The sequence below is a fragment of the Mus musculus genome, chromosome 2 (genome assembly GCF_000001635.26).
Source record: "Mus musculus strain C57BL/6J chromosome 2, GRCm38.p6 C57BL/6J".
NCBI classification, from domain to species: domain Eukaryota; kingdom Metazoa; phylum Chordata; class Mammalia; order Rodentia; family Muridae; genus Mus; species Mus musculus.
The window spans coordinates 156,830,706-156,848,374 of record NC_000068.7 but is presented as its reverse complement, the minus strand read 5'-3'; the positions used below and the strand labels follow the sequence as shown (position 1 = coordinate 156,848,374).

Here is a 17,669-nt window from a genome sequence, read left to right as displayed (position 1 = left end):
TTTAAACAAGGTCGCTAGAGAGCTGCTCTTCAGATTTAGAACAGGGGTTTATCTAGCCTGTTCTGCTGAGTACCAACAGGTCTGTGACAACAGCGTCACACAGACACTCAGAAAATACACAGGAGAGCCTTGCAGGATAGGTGACATGTTATTGCCTATGGAAGACTCAGCTTAGGTAGGACAGGACAGGCCGTAAATACAGTGACTGCCTGCATAGGGGGACAGGCCACTCCTACATAGCCTTTCCAGGTTCCTTTCTTCCCCAGGGCCTAACCAGGGGATTAGCTATGCAGCTGGTGGGCTCAGGAATGTCAGAAAAGGACTTAGGAGGCGCAGTTCTGACTGCCTTCACCACAGTGCAGAACCCTCCTAGTGCAGCCCAGGTGGGGCGGAAGCTAAGAAATGGACTCAGAACCCTCCGGGCAGTCCTGTAACAGGAAACCAGATGAATCCAATCAATAACATAGGCTTTGACAGTCCCAAGGACCGTGCCAATCCTCCACAATACAATTTTGTTGTTTTTTGGGGGAAGAGGAGGTGCCTTATTCTCCCAATTGCCTGGCCCTGGACAAAGCCTAGCAAACACATGACTCACTGACTTGCTAATGACATGGCTCCAGGGCAAGTAAAAAGACACAATCAAAAGAGGTGCCCCAGGGAGACGAAACCAGCTTGGCATAATGCAGATACCTGTCGGGCCAGTGGCTAGTTCATTTAATGTTCTTCCTTTGGGGCAGCAGTGTAGCTTGGTGGGAGAGCTTGGAAATGTCCTTAAGAGCAAAGGAAAATTTGAAACTAAATACAGACAAAGCATCGAACATTTCCACCACCATTTCATTTTCTGCAGTTGCAATGACTTTCCAGTGTCTTCCTTTCCTGGCAGACACTGATTTTAAAAAACACCTGGAGTGGAGCAATTACAACAAAACTAAGGTCTCTGCTTCCCATACCCACAGAACTCTGTGCCACCTAAATGCAGCCAGCTAAAGGTCCTACTGCCGGGTCCAGTAGAGATGCCCAGGTCCTGTGGAAGCAGCAGATTCCTTTAGAGGTTGGGGTTCCCTGGTCAGAGTAAGGGATCTGGTTATCAAGAGCCCACAGCAGGGATGAGGGTCAGAGATGAGACAGACTTGTAAACAGGCAACTGATGTCCTGGAGTGACAGGTGATGTTGGTAACGGGAAAAGCATGGAATCAAGAAGCTGCATTCCAGCAAGGCATGGTGGCACACACCTCTAATCCCAGCACCCTGGAGGCAGAGGCAGGTAGATCTTTGTGAATTGCAGGCCAGAGGCCTGAGGCCAGTCTGGTCATCCTCATAGAGAGTTCCAGGACTATCAGGTCAGGATGACCTGCCACAAACAAACAAACAAACAAAAGCAACAACAAAAAACACCCATCAAACAAAGCTTAAACAACAACAATACAGACAAGCCCCTGCTGTGGTACCTTTAGGCCCAGCACTGAAAGGTGCAGGCAGCTACAACTTTTAATGAGACAATGCCATCCAGGGCTCCACAGCAAGGCCTTATCTCAACAAACAAACCAAAACCTTATATTCCATAACATGGAGGGGAAATGTGTACAGGGGCTCAAGATCTCAAAGGAGTGTGAGAAAGGGCAGGGCCAACTGGAGCTGTCAATTTCCACTCAGGCACTTGAGGTGCCTGAAGAGTCTTCAAGAAAAGTGGGTGCGCTGCTGAGGCTGATGTGAGGGATCCTTTAGGGAGTGCCAGATGGTCCCCACTTGTCTCCAGTTCTCTGTACACGCTAGTGGCTGATCCCTGCCCTATACTTGGATGCTGAAGTGCTATGGTCCTGTAAACCTCACTGGTCTCTGCAAGGACATTTTGACTTTCTCTTTTCACTCTGGCCTGTACAAGTAGATGCATCATGTCCAACTACACATCTGGAGCAGGGGGCAAAATACGCTACAGTAAATTTATTTACTTTGGAAAACTGGTCTGATAGCTATATATAAGAGCAAAAATAAACGTTTTAAACTCAGTTTTATGTTTGTAATGCACATTTATGATTAAAGTTAGCATGGAGAGGGGAGGCAGGGCCACAGAACAGCTCTTTTGTGCAGTGCTGGAGAACCCTGCTCCCTGGTGCGCTAGGCCAGTCAGGGCCTTACCACTCAGCCCATTCTCCAACTTTTAAAAAAACGGTCAGTCCATTTCTCAGTTTTGAGAAATAGTGTCCCTGACAAGAAGAAATTTCAATACTGTATGACAAGTAGCTTGACAGGACATGTGTGAGGAGCCATAGGGATGTACTGCAATAGCCCCAAACAGCAAGCAGGGTTTGCAAGAGACAAGTGCTCGATGAGAGTGAAACAAACCAAGGCCAGGATTGACCCTGGATAGTCATAACCAAGGGCTAGCCCCAGGAAGTACTGCAGAGGGTGCTCTGAATTCTGAACCCCATCCGAGGATGTGTCACATGATCTGATCTGTACTTCCGTGACTGAAAGATAAAAGGCTGGAGGCAGGGGGACCAGCAAAGGCTGTCTGTGCAGTTCTGGTCTCAAACTCTCAGCCTTTTGTTTCTGCCTATGTGCCTCTAGAGCACGTAAGTTCAAAGACACCTTCCAGGGAGTCCTGAAAGAGGCCCCAGGCTCTGCGTTCCCTTGTCCCTCTTGGTTTGTCTTAGTATTAATCCATCTGTACCCCACACCCCAGGGCTAGATGTTCCTTGAAAGTATCCTAGTAGGAGGAGCTGGGCCCAGGAATTAAATGTGAAATGTTCCATGCTGCAGAGCACCCCAAATGGTGTTTAAATTGTTGAGAATGCTCCAAGCCTCTTTCCATTGTCAGATGAGGAAATGAGGCTCAGGGCAACAGTAGCAGACTGGCTAAGATCCAGAGTCCTCTTGTGAAAAAGTTGGGCTGACAATCAGGTCCTATAACTTGAGTCTAGACCCCGTCTCAAGACAGACTTGGGTTTACGGCCGTCTAGGGTGTAGAGTGAGGTCACAGAATTTTTATAGGCTGACCACTTGCTGTGCCTTTTCCGGGAAGGAGGAACAGAAGTGGGAAGCCGCGGAAGTCGCAGGATCAGGTGAGGTAACGGGAGGAAGGAGCCAGCTTGTGGGTTGAAGAGATGGTAGACAGGCCAGAGGAGAGAAGCAAGAGGAGGCCTGCTGGCTCACGAAAGGAGCAGTGAGGCCAGCCAGCCAGGAGCAGGTCTCTGGCCTAGACCAAGGGCCTACTGCATAAACTAGGGAAGCTGAGAGCCAACCCAGACCCAGAGCGCTGGGGGGTGGGGTGGGGGTGGGGTGTCAGCATTATGCAAAGAGCAAACCCATCTGCTGGTCGGCAGGACAACTGAAAAGAGACACAACTTCTAGTACAAGCGTCTCGAGTGTGCCCCTCAATGTGGTTCACAAAGGTCCTTTTATATCCAGTTAAAATGCGTTCCTCCTAACAGTTCCACCAGGCTCAGAGAGGAATGTGTAACTAGCCTCCTCCTCTTCCTTCTCAGGGCTGGGATCACAGGCGTGTGCCGGCTTGTCTACCTACCTCCAGCTCGACGGCTAAAAGACCTTCTCTTTTACATCAAGAAATTAAAAAAAAAAAAAAAATTCCATGGGCATATGTGCACTTGTAGAGGCGAGAAGCCCTTGGAGCTGGGGTTACAGAAGGCTCTGAGCTGCCCGCTGTGTGCAGAGGCCGGAACTCGGATGCACAGGAAGAGCAGGACGCGCTCTCAACCCCTGGGTCATCTCCTCAGTTCACTCAATTCATTTTTAAGCAAGTGCTCTGGGCTGCCCCCCAGAACCTCTGCTCCTGTGTCTTCTCACCTTCAAGGTCAACTAGAACCACTCCTCATCCCTTCCTAAGGGCCCAAGCCTCCAGTGCAGCCTCGGCGACCTCACTTTCCCTGGGGGCCAGGAGAGGGCTTCTCATCTTATCCCAGCAGGGGTTATGATAGGCCAAGGCCACAAGGAATGGGGACAGAGCTGGAGACTTGATGCCTGATCCCCTCTTACCTGCAGCACCGAGAGGTTGGTCTGTCCAGAGAGACTTAGCTTCTCCTGCTCTGAGGGGTAGGCGTTGTAGCGGTGCAGATAGAGCCAGTCCCGGAGGATCTTTACTGACTCCTTGGGCAGGTTCCCTCTGCGCTTCCTCTTGCCGGTCAGTGACAGGAGCCCCTCATCCTCGCCTAGATCGCTGTCCGACATGATGCTTAGGGGCTAAGCTGGACCTCTGGGGAGCCTGGGACAAGTGACAAAGGGGATGGGGAGAACATTATCACTTAGTGCCTGTCCCCCTTGCCTTAGTCTCCTAGTGAGTTCACCCTCACAAGCAGGGGTCATAGTCTCAAACCCTGGACAGTAGCACCAGAGCCTGAGCAAGCTGGATGAATCCTAAATGCCACGATTCATGGAACCAAGAGGGACCACTGGGACGTAGGTGGCGCCTTTTAAAAACAGAAGAGGACTAGAAAGAACTACGGCTTCATCCTGTGGTTCTGAGACAGCATCTCACTCACTCCATAGCCCAGGCAATCTTCCTGCTTCTGCCTCCTCAGTGCCAATTCTCAGCTTGGATTCTGTTTGCCAGGCTGTCCTGGAAACTTAGCATCTATTACCTCACTTAACTCTTTTGCAATCTGCTAAAAGGGGAAACTTGCACTCTCACTACTACCTAGCTACTCAAGAGAAATGCACACCTGGCCCCTCGCAGAAGCCCAACGTTCAAAGGGTGGAAACGATCCAGAGAGATCTTCAACAGATGGCCGAACAAACGAGCTATTTGGTCATAAAAAGAAATACCGTGGGCCTGGAGAGATGGCTAGGTGGTTAAGAGCACTGGCTGCTGCACTTCCAGGGGACCTGGCTCGGCTCCCAGCACTCACATGGTAGCTCACAGCCACCATAACTCCCAGTTCCAGGGAATCCAGTGCCTTCTTGTCACCTCCATGGACATCTACGTGGTGTAGACACACTCGCACGTAGGCAAAACATTCATACACATAAAACCAAACAAATTATAAAAGAGAGAGCACACTTCTGATGTGTGCTATGACATGGATGGACCTTGAGCACATGCTCCGGGAGAAGAGGCCGGCCATGAAAGCCCACTGTTACACGGTCCCATGTACGAAGGGATGCGCTCAACAGGCTGCTCACTCTACAGAGCTAGCTGTTCAGCAGTTAGTTAGGGAGGGGGAGGGGAGAAGGATTTTAGAATGTTTTAGTTAAAATTTTATTATATATACATATATAAAATATCCTTTGACCAAAGTGCTCTTTTCTCTTATTTTCCTCCTCCCACCAAATCCCTTCTCTCCCCGTCCCTCCCAGGATTTTACTTATTTTATATATATAAACATTCTGCACCACATATGCGGAGTCCTGGGAGGACAGAAGGAGGCGGGTCCTCCGTAACCGGAGCTGGATTGTTGTGAGCCTGTCTGTGCTGGCATCTGAACCCAGGCTCTCGGGAAGAGCAGCAAGTGCTCTTAACCCACTGAGCCATTTCTCCAGCCTCCCCCTCCCCCAGGTCCCCGGGCCTGCTTATTTTAAAAGTGAATTTCTGGGGCTGGAAGAGATAGCCCAGCAATTACGAGCATTTGCTGTAACGCGCTCTCACAGAAGCGGTGGGTTCCACTCCCCACACCCACATGGAGGAACACAACCACCCAAAATCCAGTTCCAGGGGAGTAGATGCTCTCTCTCAACATCCCAGGTGCAGATGAAAATCCACACACATAAAAAATAAAATAAAAAATGTCCCATCTTTTAAGACTGATTATAAAGAAGGATTTGAAATCGGGTAATTTTCCCTCCAAGGCCCGGAGGCGGGTCTGGTAACTGTTCACCAAGTCTTGCCGCCCCTGCCGCAGGCCGTGTGCGTAGTGAGTCATTCCTCCGTTGGTTTTTAGACCTTCTTCCTTGGTCCGGCCTCTGACCTGGTCCAGACTTAATCTCAGAATCCTGACCAATGAAGTGTGGCTCTGGTCCCTGCTTTAACTTCCACTGGGCTGTGTGATCCCAGTAAAGTGTCCTTTCAGAGTCTGAAGCCCTCCTCCTCCCCTGCTCCGTGAAGGAAGGTTTCTGCCTAGATAACTCCTATCAGCTGCCCCTCCAGCAGACAAAGTTCCCGTTCACAAAAGCAAAAGAAATTTACATTTTAATAGCACAAGTTCTAGGCCAAGGCTGGTCCAGGATCTGCATGCTCCTCCCTTCTCTGCCTTTTAACAGCTCCTCAGCAGGCCCAGCCAAAAAACTCTGCCATCTCCCAGGTTTTGTTTCCTCGACTTGGGCCTGAGCCCAGATCTCTGGGCTGGCTAAGCCAGACTTTCGAGGGAAGGGTCTACCTTCAGCCAGGCCACCTGGAGGTGAACCGGGCACTGCTCGGAGGCAGTGTTTACTCAGAGGAGCTCAAGGAGGATGCATTCTGAGGGCAGACATGTAGTCGGCCACCAGGACAGCTGCGAGACCAGCTCAGGGAGGCAGCGCTGGCGGCGGGTGACAAGTTTACTCAAGGTTATCTTCACTTATTCCACTCTGGCTGCCTGCCAGAACCCAGTCTTCATAGTTTCCCTTCCAGAAGAGCACCCCTCCGCATGAACTTTCCCCACCTCTGGGTCCTGCACCCTAGGGTTGTCTGCAGGTTAGACACACACGCACACCAGCGATACCTCAATTTCCCTCCTGCAAGTTGAGCGCTGTTTAAATAACCGACCCGACCCACTGCTCACATCCCGCAAGTTCCCAGAGTTTTACAAACACACATAGCTAAATTTACACACTATACCTAGGACCAACGACTAGACTATCGAAACTAGCCCAACTCCTGCACCCGCCCACCCACGAACTCCAAGTGACCTGCCCACCCACGATCTCTCCGACCCAGGAGCACGCACGTCACCACACCGGCCATCCATCAGTTTTTTATACAACTGGGTTATTGGAGGCACCCCTTGGACACTGCACCCCATCAATCTCCTACACACTCCCACAACACCATCTGCAGCCACTCCCACAGGAACTTTCTGACAACTCGCCCAGCTCCAGATACAATCCCCCGGGCCGCACACTGAGGCTGGAGTTCCCAGCAGTTCACACAAAGCGCGCAGCCTCCCCCGCGGCCCAGACGCAACGGAGCACATGGCTCATGGGGCGCCGACGAATCCGCCGGCGCTCAAGGCACCCTCACTCAACTGTCCCCCACCAGAGTCACGGTGCGAGCAACAGCTCCCCTGTCGGTCCGCCACCCGGCGCTTGGGGGTTGGGGGGGGGGGACGACTTTGCAAGGAAAAAAAAAAAACTCACGTGTCCATTTTGGGACAGGAAAAAGTTTAGTTCCCAGCCCGTTCCCTGGTACTCCGCGCAGGGTGACTCTTGGGGCGCGGGGCCGCCGGAGCGTGCGCGCTCGGCTTTGTGCTCCGAACTCGGCCCGGAGGGGGAGGGGAAAAGAGGGGGCTGGGCTCCAACCTCCGCGCCGCCCCCCCCCCCCAACTCTGCGCCTGGACTCCATGTTGGCCGCCCCCCCTACATCGGGGACGCGCACAGCCCCCGCAAGACGCTCGGCTGCCCTTCGCCTGGTCCCGGGGTCCCGGCGCGCACAAACTTTCTCCGCGTCGCCAGCCCCACGCGCCCCACAGCCTTGGCCCGCCTGGGAGTGACAGATGCCTCGGAGACAGACTTTCCTTTGTTCCAAAGGAAAGGGGAACTCGCGCGGGCTCCCAAGCCCTCTCCGTCGGAGCCCCGCCCGCGGCCCCCACCTCCAGCTGTCACTCGGCGGCCCCCGGTCCCGCTCTGTCGCCGTGCGGGAGGGGGGGGGGCTGCCGGCGGTTAGCAACGTGCACTTTTGAAACCAAACAAACCCGCTCCCCGCGCGCTCACCCCGCTGCAGGGCACCGGCTGCCCTCTCCCAGAGGAGCTTTGGGAGCTTTGGGAGCCGAGCCCTCCCTCAAGGACCCCGAACAGCGCCCCCCCCGCCAACCCCGGCATTCCGCGCCAGCGTTCCGCGGTCCCGACTCACACACACCCCCGGGGCTCACACACCCACTGTCGCACGCGCCGGGACGACGCCCCCTCCCCCGCCCCGTCGCCCCAAGAAACTTTCCAAGTTGTCCGCGCGCCTCCTCCCGCGTCTCCAGCCCCTCGGCGCCCCGCACTCACCTTCCCTGGCGGCTTTCCGGCCCACGCGGCCTCGGTGGGGTGTGGGACCACCCGGCCGGGGCGGGGGGCACCGGGGGAACGCGCCGCGTACCTGCCGGGTCTGACACCCGCCTGACAGCTCGCGGCTGGAAAGCACCTCGCGACCTGACGTCAGATCCCCTCTCCTCCCATCCCGCCTGCCGCACCCTCCCCCACCGCCCCGAGGCAGAAACAAACTTTGTGCAGAGCGTGGCCAGCTACGCCCACCCTCGGGGGCGGGCCCGCAGAGCCAGGGGGCTTCGCCCCGCCCACGCGTCGGAGGGGGCGGGCCCGCGGCACCTCCTTCCTGCGCCCACCCACCTTAGGAATGCCGCATGGCCGGGGCCCGGGGCGGAGCGGTGGGACCAGGGCTCCCGGAGTCAGCTCCAGGGCAGGAAGTGGCCCGCTCCTCCTTTCAGAGAGTGTTTCCGGAGCGCCTACTGTGTGCTCCTCCATGGGGGTGGGGGCACTACCAGGCACAAAGGGTGCCAGTCCCCGTACCTTTGTAAGTTCGCCTCCTCCTCTGGGAGCTTGCCCTTGTGGGGATGGGGAAACTGAGGCTCAGTCGGCTCAGAGTAACTCCCAGGTGCTAAAGGACCAGTTGTTTTGTCCGCTCATAAGGCAAACGGCGCGGCGAAGACCACTTGGGATAAAACCCCAAGCCTAGCGCAGATGGTCGGCCAGGGGTGAGTACAGGCTGCACCCCAGGAGCGTGAGTGAGGCAGGCACCGTGTCGCAATTTGGAGGTGGCCGCATTTACTCGCTGGTCCCTGCCTTACCACGTGTGCCAGTGTCCTTTGGCCAGGTGGGTCTGATGATAGAGCCGAGCCTTTCCCTTGGTGGCTAACCCCAGTTGGAGAGGGTGAGGCTAGGCGCTTCCAGCGGTCCAGGCTAGGGTCATTTTACCTCAAGTTTTCCTTGCGTCCAAGTTCCCTGACTGTTTGTCTGTCTCTTGCTATCTGCATAAGTGTGGCATAGCCTAACTCCAGCTAACAGGCCTTTTCTGGGTTTGTGATCATATAGGCCCAGAAACCTGAGACCCACGTGCCAGAACCAACAGCATCCGAACAGTCTTCCCTGATTGTTATTTTTTTTAATGCTGTTATCTTCTAATCATTTTACTGTTGAGTTTGGGTCTTGGGTCAGACTTAAGAGTGGCGCACCTGCTGCAGCTAAGTGACAGAGACAACAGCTGTCATTGCTGCAGCAGACTCAAGCTTTTGTTTTTCGTTGTACTGTAGTCACAAAAACTTTGGCAACCAAAGTTAAGTTTTCCTACCAGAAGGCCCTAAGCCAGTCAGGATGCCGATTAAAAGCATCTTAAGGTGGGTTTCATAGAAGCCGGACTTGCCTGGAAATCCTTGAAACCAAGATGGCCATCCAAAATCAAAAACATTGCCCAGAACCCTCTTTTTTACTGATGGTGACACCAAGTCTCAGAGAGTTGGTCACAAGCAATTTCTTAGCCAAGTCATATTCCAGCCACAGACCTTTGAAAGAATGAAGGAGATGGGAAATCTTAGGTAAGAAAAGTAAAAACCAATTAGGTCTTGGCAAAAAGCAGGGACTGTCATATAGGTGTGACATGGAGGGAAAATAGAGGGATAGCCCAGTGAATCTGGAGATGTGCCCTGGATCTCATACGATCCAGGCGTGTGCAGCAGGTGTCTTTTCTTTGTGACAGGAGCCTCTGGTGGGCAGTCACAAGCCCACGGATTCCACCAGTGACCCCAGGCCTGCTCACATGAGTGACGCGTTCCTCCCCATGGCCAGCAGCAGAGCGGACTGAATGCTGGGTGACAGGTCTGGAGTCTCCCTGACCCGCTTGGCAGGATCCAGGGTTGGGGTGAGGGGGGCTCTGTGTCAGGCTGGCTCTGTGTCAGGATTTCACATAAACAACTTCCCTAGCCTAAATATACCATGAACTCGACAGTTGCCAGGTCTGACTGCTCTGTAAATGTAGTTTAAGCTCTGTGCATCTTCACCCCAGGCATTCCCACTCCTGGGTTCATGATCCTGGAGCAGCTGTGCATGAAGTTAAAGCTTGCATGAGAGTATTCTTCATACCGCTGTTCTGGAAAAGCCAAACGTCTAGGTGCCCTTCCTGGGATCTGGATGGTAACTGATAATCATGGAACCATACGATCCCGTAAATCTGTGTTCCAAGTCAGAGAGGTCTGACATGAGTTTATTTTCAGCTATAATATTCGGCCTAGAAGGGACTTTGGCCAGACGTATTGATAATCCTGACAAGCTTTTTCCAACTGGGGTTTGGTTTGGTTTGTAACAAGTCTCTCTGTTTCTCAGGCTGGCCTCAGACTCCGGTGCTCAAGGATATTCTTGCTTCAGGTTCCCAAATAGCACTGCACACTGCACACGTGAATCCCCATGCCTGATGGTAAGTTATTATTATTTATATTTATTTATTTATTGAGATGTGGGGGGTCTGGAATCCTTCTTGTACTTCAGCTTCCTGAGGCTGTTTTTCCTGCCACACCTGGCTCTCATCTAGTTTTGGTAGAGTCAATCTTCTCTAGCAAACGTGAACTTGAAATCCAGCACTATGGATACACACTACTGTTGTGGCAAGAAACCTTTCCCCCGTTCCCCCATACAGTAAGAAACTGCTGAGCGAGGTGGCTCAAGCTTTTAATCTCAGCACTTGGAGATGGAGGCAAGTCGATCTTTGTGAGCTCAAGGCCGTCCTGGTTTACACAGTGAGTTCCAGGCCAGCTATAGGTACACTGCGAGCTATAGGTACACTGCGAGCTATAGGTACACTGCGAGCTATAGGTACACTGTGAGACCTTGTCTCAAAAGAGAAAGCTTCAATGCTCAGATCTTCCATAAAACGGAAAAAAGGAACCCAGTGACTTGGAGGTTTTCTCAAAAGCTCCCTCAGGCCTGTGTGTCAAAGCTTGTCAGTAAACCCAGCACTCCAGAGGTAAGGCAGGAGAATTGTGAGTTCAAGGTCAGCCTTAGCTCTAGAGCCGTGGTTCTCAACTTTCCTAATGCTGTGACCCTTTAATACAGTTCCTCATGTTGTGGTGACCCCCAACCATAATATTATTTTTGTTGCTACTTCATAACGAAATTTGCTACTGTTATGACTCATAATGTAAATATCTGATCCACACCATGTGACACTGCCCCCAAAGAGGTCACGACCCTAGGGACTGAGAACCGCTGCTGTAGAGCAGGAGACCCTGTCTCAATACAACCAAACACAAATAAGTAGAGAGACTGCATCCATCCCTGGAAGGAGAGAGCCTTCCTGATAATGAGCTCCGGGTCCTGACCTCAGGGGAGGGTCTAGAGTGAGGCAGGAGAGTGGCTCCTGGTTCATCTTCCTCTATACTCTGCTCTAAGGCAAAGAACTGCAGGTCAGAGAAGCTCATGGTAGGCAGGCTCTGTCTCCAAGCTGCCAGTTCCTAGGGTACCCGCTGATCACAGAGGTGCAGTAGATGTCACAGGAATCTGCTTTGATTGGAAAAGAAAAGAATCACTGGCCACTGCCCTAGTTATGGGAGTGGCAGAGGGACTGACTGTGACAGGCAGTTACCTCACGTGAAGAGATCTGGGATCCTGCCCGGACCTCTCTTCTAGAGACTAAGGAAGAGCTTAGAGATCAGGTGGAATGGATGGAGGAGGAGCCACAGCAGGCCAGCCTTCAGGATGGAGATTGTGGCCCATGTGAGGTTCTTGTCTCCATCCCATGTGGATTCCCATTTAACTGCTTCTTAAAAGCTGTGATACCCTGTTGGTCAAGCACATGTGGTTTTAGCTTTCCTGTAGTTGAGTTTAGTTGCTTACCTAGTACCCTACCCCTCCTCCCCCTGGTGCTGGGATAGAATCCAGGCACTCCTGCGTGCTAGCAGTCTTCTCCCATCATATAGGCGCTACACCCCCTTTCATCCTACATCAGAGGGCCAACAGGCGGCAGTTGCCATGGCCTTTATGGGGCATTCTGCTTCTGACATTATGAGAAGGCTACAACACCTAGAAGGTCTGCAAACGTTGTCTTTGCAAGACCTGGTTAAGGAAAGTGTACCATAAGAGAGAGACTGAGGAAGAAAAAAGAGAAAGAGAGAAGAAGGAGGCTGAGGCAAGAGAAGATAGAGGAGATAGAAGGCAGGAAAGATATTTAACTAGGATTTTGGCTGCATTTGTAGGCGATAAGGAAGTTTATAGAGAAGGAGGAGGAAATAGACAGGGAACCTGGGCAACATAGGGTCGAGAAGACCTCGGAATCCTGAAGGACCTTCACGACCACCTCTAGATAAGGATCAATGTGCATACTGTAAAGAAAAGGGACACTGGGCAAGAGACTGCCCCAAGAAAGAGACACCAGACCGCCCAAGATTCTCACCATAGAGAATGATGATTAGGGGAGACGGGGCTTGGACCCCCTCCCCGAGCCTAGGGTAACCCTAACTGTGGAAGGGACCCCTACGGATTTCCTTGTTGATACTGGGGCAGAATTTTCAGTCCTGAAAGAGCCACTGGGAAAATTAAGAAACAAGAGAACCATAGTGATTGGGGCCACTGGTCAGAAGCCATATTCTTGGACCACTGATAGGAGGGTTGATCTAGGAAGAAGCCAGGTAACCCATTCCTCCCTCGTCATCCCTCAATGCCCCACGCCATTACTGGGAAGAGACTTACTATCAAAATTAAAAGCCCAAATGAACTTCTCCTCGGAAGGAACCACAGTCACTTGGCAAACCCCCACCTCTATCATTTTAGCTCTAAAATTAGAAGAAGAATATAGATTACACGAGCCTCCAGACCCATCGAGAAAAATACTGGAAGGGACCTAGTTAGAGAGATATCCCCAAGCTTGGGTAGAGACTGGGGACATGGGAGAGGCAAAAAGGGTGCCTCCCATCATCGTGACGCTAGAAACTGGTGCGACTCCTATCGGGATATGACAATATCCCATGAGCAAGAAGAAGGCCCGAGAGGGCATCAGGCCTCACATTCAAAGACTCTTGGGACTGGGTGTTCTGGTCCCCTGCCAGTCTCCCTGGAACACTCCGTTGCTGCCAGTTAAAAAGCCAGGCACTAATGATTATTGATCAATGCAAGACCTAAGAGAAGTTAACAAAAGAGTACAAGACATTCATCCTACTGTCCCTAACCCTTACAACCTGCTCAGTTCTCTCCCCCCCTCCCCCAACAGACGACGGTACAGGGTTCTGGACTTGAAAGACGCATTCTTTTGCCTGAAACTACATCCCATAAGCCAGGTGATGTTTGCTTTCGGGTGGAGAGACCCAGATTCGGGACAGGCTGGACAGCTAACTTGGACACGTTTGCCCCTAGGATTCAAAAACTCTCTTACCCTCTTTGATGAGGCCCTCCACCGAGACTTGGAAGCGCCCAGTAGCCTATCTGTCAAAGAAACTGGACCCCGTGGCTAGCAGATGGCCCTCCTGTCTACAGGCAATAGCAGCCACAGCTGTGTTGGTGAAAGATGCTGATAAATTGACTATGGGCCAAAATGTGACAGTGGTGGCCCTGCACACCCTTGAGAGCATTATTCGGCAGCCACCAGAGCTTGTTGTTGACCAAGCGGGTGACCTTCGCTCCACCCACCATTCTTACCCCCACCACTTTACTGCTTGAAGCTAATGAAACCCCCGTACATCTCTGTGAGGAGATACTGGCAGAGGAAACTGGGACTCGGCCAGATTTAACTGACCGATCATGGCGCGGAGCGGTGGCCTGGTTCACCGATGGAAGCAGCTTCATGGTAGAAGGTAAGAGCAGAGCCAAGGCAGCTGTAGTGGACGGGAAGTCTGTTATATGGGCCAGCAGCCTGCCTGAAGGAACATCAGCCCAAAGAGCAGAACTTACTGCCCTAACTCAGGCTTTAAGGCTAGCAGAGGGAAAGACTATTAATATTTACATTGACAGCCTGTATGCCTTTGCAACGGCTCGTGTTCACGGAGAGATCTACAGACAGTGTGGACTATTGACTTCTGCTGGAAAAGACATCAAAAATAAAGAAGAGATTCTTAGTTTGTTAGAAGCTGTCCACTTGCCCTGTAATGTGGCGATCATCCATTGCCCAGGACATCAAAAGGGAACTGGACCAATAGAAAAAGGAAATCAGATGGCAGACCAGGTGGCTAAAGGGGCAGCACAGGGGCCAATGACTTTGGTAATTAAAACCACACCCCAGCTGGTTGAGGAGATCACAGAAAAAAAGATCCTCACAGAAGAAGAGGGGCTGGAATACTTGACTAATATACACCACCTCACTCACCTGGGACCCAAAAAGATGACAGAACTAGTCAATAGATCCCCTTACCATATCCCTAGACTACAAAAGGCAGTAGAAGACCTAGTGAAGAACTGTTGAGCATGTGCCCTCACCAATGCCACAGTGGAAGACGCTTACGAGGAGATAGGCCTGGGACTTACTGGGAGGTTGACTTTACTGAGGTCAAGCCAGCTCGATATGGGAATAAGTACCTTTTAGTTTTTGTAGATATCTTTTCAGGGTGGGCTGAAGCATTCCCCACCAAGAGGGAAACGGCTAATGTGGTGGCCAAGAAGATACTCGAAGAAATCCTTCCCCATTTCGGGATACCTAAGGTAATAGGGTCAGACAACGGGCCTGACTTCGTCTCCCAGGTAAGCCAGGGATTGGCCAGACAGCTGGGGATAAATTGGAAGTTACATTGTGCTTACAGACCCCAGAGTTCAGGACAGGTAGAAACCCCCCGCCTATCTATGTGACTGTAGAAAATAGAACTTGTCCTGATGTTTCCTCCATTCCCTCCTAGCCCGGCTGAAGGCTCTCGAAATCGTGAGGAAAGAAACTGGGAGCAGTTGAAAGAAACCTACACCGCCAGCGACTTACAGGTTTCACATCAGTTTGAAGTGGGAGACACAGCCCTGGTGAGGAGGCACCGAGCGGGGAACCTCGAGCCGCGTTGGAAAGGACCCTCCCTGGTACTATTAACTACAGCCACCACCCTTAAAGTAGAAGGAATCCCCTCTTGGGTTCATGCCTCACATGTTAAGAGGGCTCCCCCTGAGACTGATCGTGATGAGTGGACCCTGGAAAAGACTAATAATCCTCTTAAGTTGCGCTTGCGTCGCAAGAGCGACTCAGAACAGAGACATCAACCCTCATACTCCAACAATCATGGGAAGTGCTTAATGAGGAGGGGGACACTGTATGGTCGACCACCGCAGTACAACCCCCATGGACCTGGTGGCCCGACCTCACACCTGATATTTGTAAGTTAGTAGCAGGGTCACTTACCTGGGACCTCCCCGACCATACCGACCTTCATAAACCACCACCTGATAAACAGTGTGTCCCGAGCGGGATAGGGAGCACGTTTGGATGCTCAGGACAGTTCTACCGAGCCAATCTTCGGTCTGCAGAATTTTATGTTTGCCCTGGCCAACCACGAAAGCTTCGGCATCAGTGTGGAGGGGCACCGGACTTTTACTGTGCTGCATGGGGTTGCGAGACCACAGGTGGAGCTTATTGGAATCCTACCTCTACCTGGGACCTGATCACGGTAAAAAGGGGCAGTAGCTATGACCAGCCAAACCAAGGTGAGAGAGATAGTTCTAAATACCTTGAGAGCGGGTGTTCCTGGTTCAACAGCCCTAATGGACCTTGTAAAGATAACTATTGCAACCCCATACGTATAAAATTTACTGACCAAGGGAAACGAGAACGCCAGAGCTGGCTTAAGGGAAACAATTGGGGTTTGCGATTGGACGAAGTAGGGAAAGACCCTGGATTAGTTTTCAAAATCAAATTGACTGTGGAGAGTCCATCCCCAGTGCCCATAGGACCTAACAAGGCCCTCCCAGAACAGGACCTCCCTGCCAAACCCAAACCCCTGGCTCCAATAATTGAGAACCCCCTCAAGGTCGGCACCTCCCAAGATTCCCCGACCACAATCTCCTCAGATCCCTCGACGGGACAGAGACTGTTCAACCTGATTAGAGGGGCCTTTTATGCCCTTAACAGCACTGATCCAGATGCTACAACTGACTGCTGGCTATGCCTGTCCTCTGTCCCTCCCTATTATGAGGGGATCGCCCTTAATGGAGAGTTTAACACAACCACCAGTCATGCTTCCTGCTCATGGGGAACAGAAAAAAAATTAACCCTGACTGAGGTGTCGGGAAAGAGCCCTGGTCTCTGCATAGGGACACCCCCCCCTTCCCATCAACACCTATGTAACCGAACCCATCCTGTATCTAGGACAAGTACCAACCATTACCTTGTACCAACACCAGTCGGCTGGTGGGCCTGTAACACGGGACTCACACCGTGTGTATCAACTAATGTGTTTGACTCCTCCAAAGATTTTTGTGTCATGGTTCAACTTTTACCCCGCATATATTATCATACTGCCTCCAGCCTAGAAGACGAATATACCAATAAGAGAATTAAAAGAGAACCAGTTACCCTTACCCTGGCTACATTGGTGAGGGTAGGTCTCACGGTGAGAGTAGGAACAGGGGTATCAGCCTTAATTGAGGGTAGACAAGGAATCAAGTCCTTGAGAGATTCTATAAATGAAGATTTAAGCATGCTAGAAAAGTCTATCAATACATTAGAAAAATCCTTGACCTCCCTGTCAGAAGTAGTATTACAAAACAGAAGAGATTTAGATTTACTGTCTTTAAGGGAAGGTGGACTATGTGCAGCTTTAAAAGAAGAATGCTGCTTCTACGCAGACCACATGGGGATAGTCAGAGATTCTATGCAGAAATTGAGAGAAAGGCTAGAAAAGAGAAAACGAGATCGGGAAGCTCAACAGGGATGGTTTGAGTCGTGGTTCTTTAAATCTCCGTGGATGACCACTTTATTTTCTGCTTTGGCCGGGCCGCTTCTTATTATATGTTTGGCATTGATCTTCGGCCCCTGCTTAATAAATCAGGGAATTGCTTTCGTTAACAGTAGAGTGAATGTAGTGCAGCTTATGGTTCTCCAACACCAATATTAACCTATAGTGAAGATAGAAGAAGAATATGATTCCTACCCCCCACATGAGGATACAGACCTTTAAAATTCTAAGATTAGAATTATTTAGTAGAAGAAGAGGGGAATGAAAGAAAGAAAACCAAATTCAAGGCCCCAGACAGGCCAGCACAAAGGCTGTTAAGTCATTCCAGGAACTGACTTGCCATAAAGATAAGAGGCATGCAAGAACAATCTCTGGACAGGCCCAGTTGAGATTGGGCCACCTGTTCTGGTCTCCTTCTGATACGGTTTGAGTTTAACCAGATGCTCTGCTGACATAGATAAGCACCCTCCCTCTAGAGTTGCTGTTGTCCCGACCCGCAAGTACCCGCTTGCTGATGTTTAAACTGTCCAATTGTGTGTAACCGCGCCAATTTCCCCTACCCCTGACTTTTTTTCTATATAAACTCCTAACTTTTGAGCCTCAGGGTCGATTCCTCTGTCTCCTGCATGAGACATGTGTTGGCCTGGAGCTCCGTCATTAAACTCCCTCGTGTTTTTGCATCAA

The 17,669-nt window shown here is 51.4% G+C and overlaps 2 protein-coding genes and 1 long non-coding RNA gene across 9 annotated transcripts in view; 2 read left to right on the top strand and 1 right to left on the bottom strand.

Moving 5' to 3' along the window:
• The window catches only part of Tgif2 (TGFB-induced factor homeobox 2), a 15,754-nt gene extending 7,196 nt beyond the window's left edge, over positions 1 to 8,558 (bottom strand). For 2 of the 7 annotated variants that reach the window (NM_173396.3, NM_001291124.1), the window contains exons 1-2: positions 8,137 to 8,368; positions 3,994 to 4,219 (exon numbers count right to left, since the gene is read on the bottom strand). In NM_173396.3, coding sequence (NP_775572.1) covers positions 3,994 to 4,185 — 192 coding nt within the window. In that variant the 5' untranslated portion in view covers positions 4,186 to 4,219; positions 8,137 to 8,368. Of the gene's footprint in view, positions 1 to 3,993; positions 4,220 to 4,676; positions 7,254 to 7,284; positions 7,668 to 7,857; positions 7,988 to 8,136; positions 8,369 to 8,475 lie in introns of those variants that run through there. The other 5 variants (XM_006499353.3, XM_006499354.4, XM_006499351.4 and 2 more) reach the window with 5 other exon arrangements.
• LOC115486128 (translation initiation factor IF-2-like) lies at positions 7,127 to 17,669 on the top strand. Its single transcript, XM_030252280.1, has 5 exons — positions 7,127 to 7,193; positions 7,376 to 8,659; positions 9,839 to 9,957; positions 10,462 to 10,552; positions 14,949 to 17,669. Coding segments are annotated over exons 1-3 (1,353 nt in total). The 3' UTR covers positions 9,841 to 9,957; positions 10,462 to 10,552; positions 14,949 to 17,669.
• On the top strand, positions 10,286 to 17,669 carry Gm14230. The gene is made up of 2 exons (XR_003953756.1): positions 10,286 to 10,329; positions 15,254 to 17,669. It is a non-coding gene; the product is annotated as a predicted gene 14230 (long non-coding RNA).

Excerpts from the sequence above, each read along its gene's own strand:
- LOC115486128 (XM_030252280.1), top strand. The coding sequence starts at position 7,127 with ATGGGGCGCCGACGAATCCGCCGGCGCTCAAGGCACCCTCACTCAACT. Across the intron at positions 7,194-7,375 it reads TGTCCCCCACCAGAGTCACG|CGTGCGCGCTCGGCTTTGTG; the intron begins GTGCGAGCAACA and ends GGGCCGCCGGAG.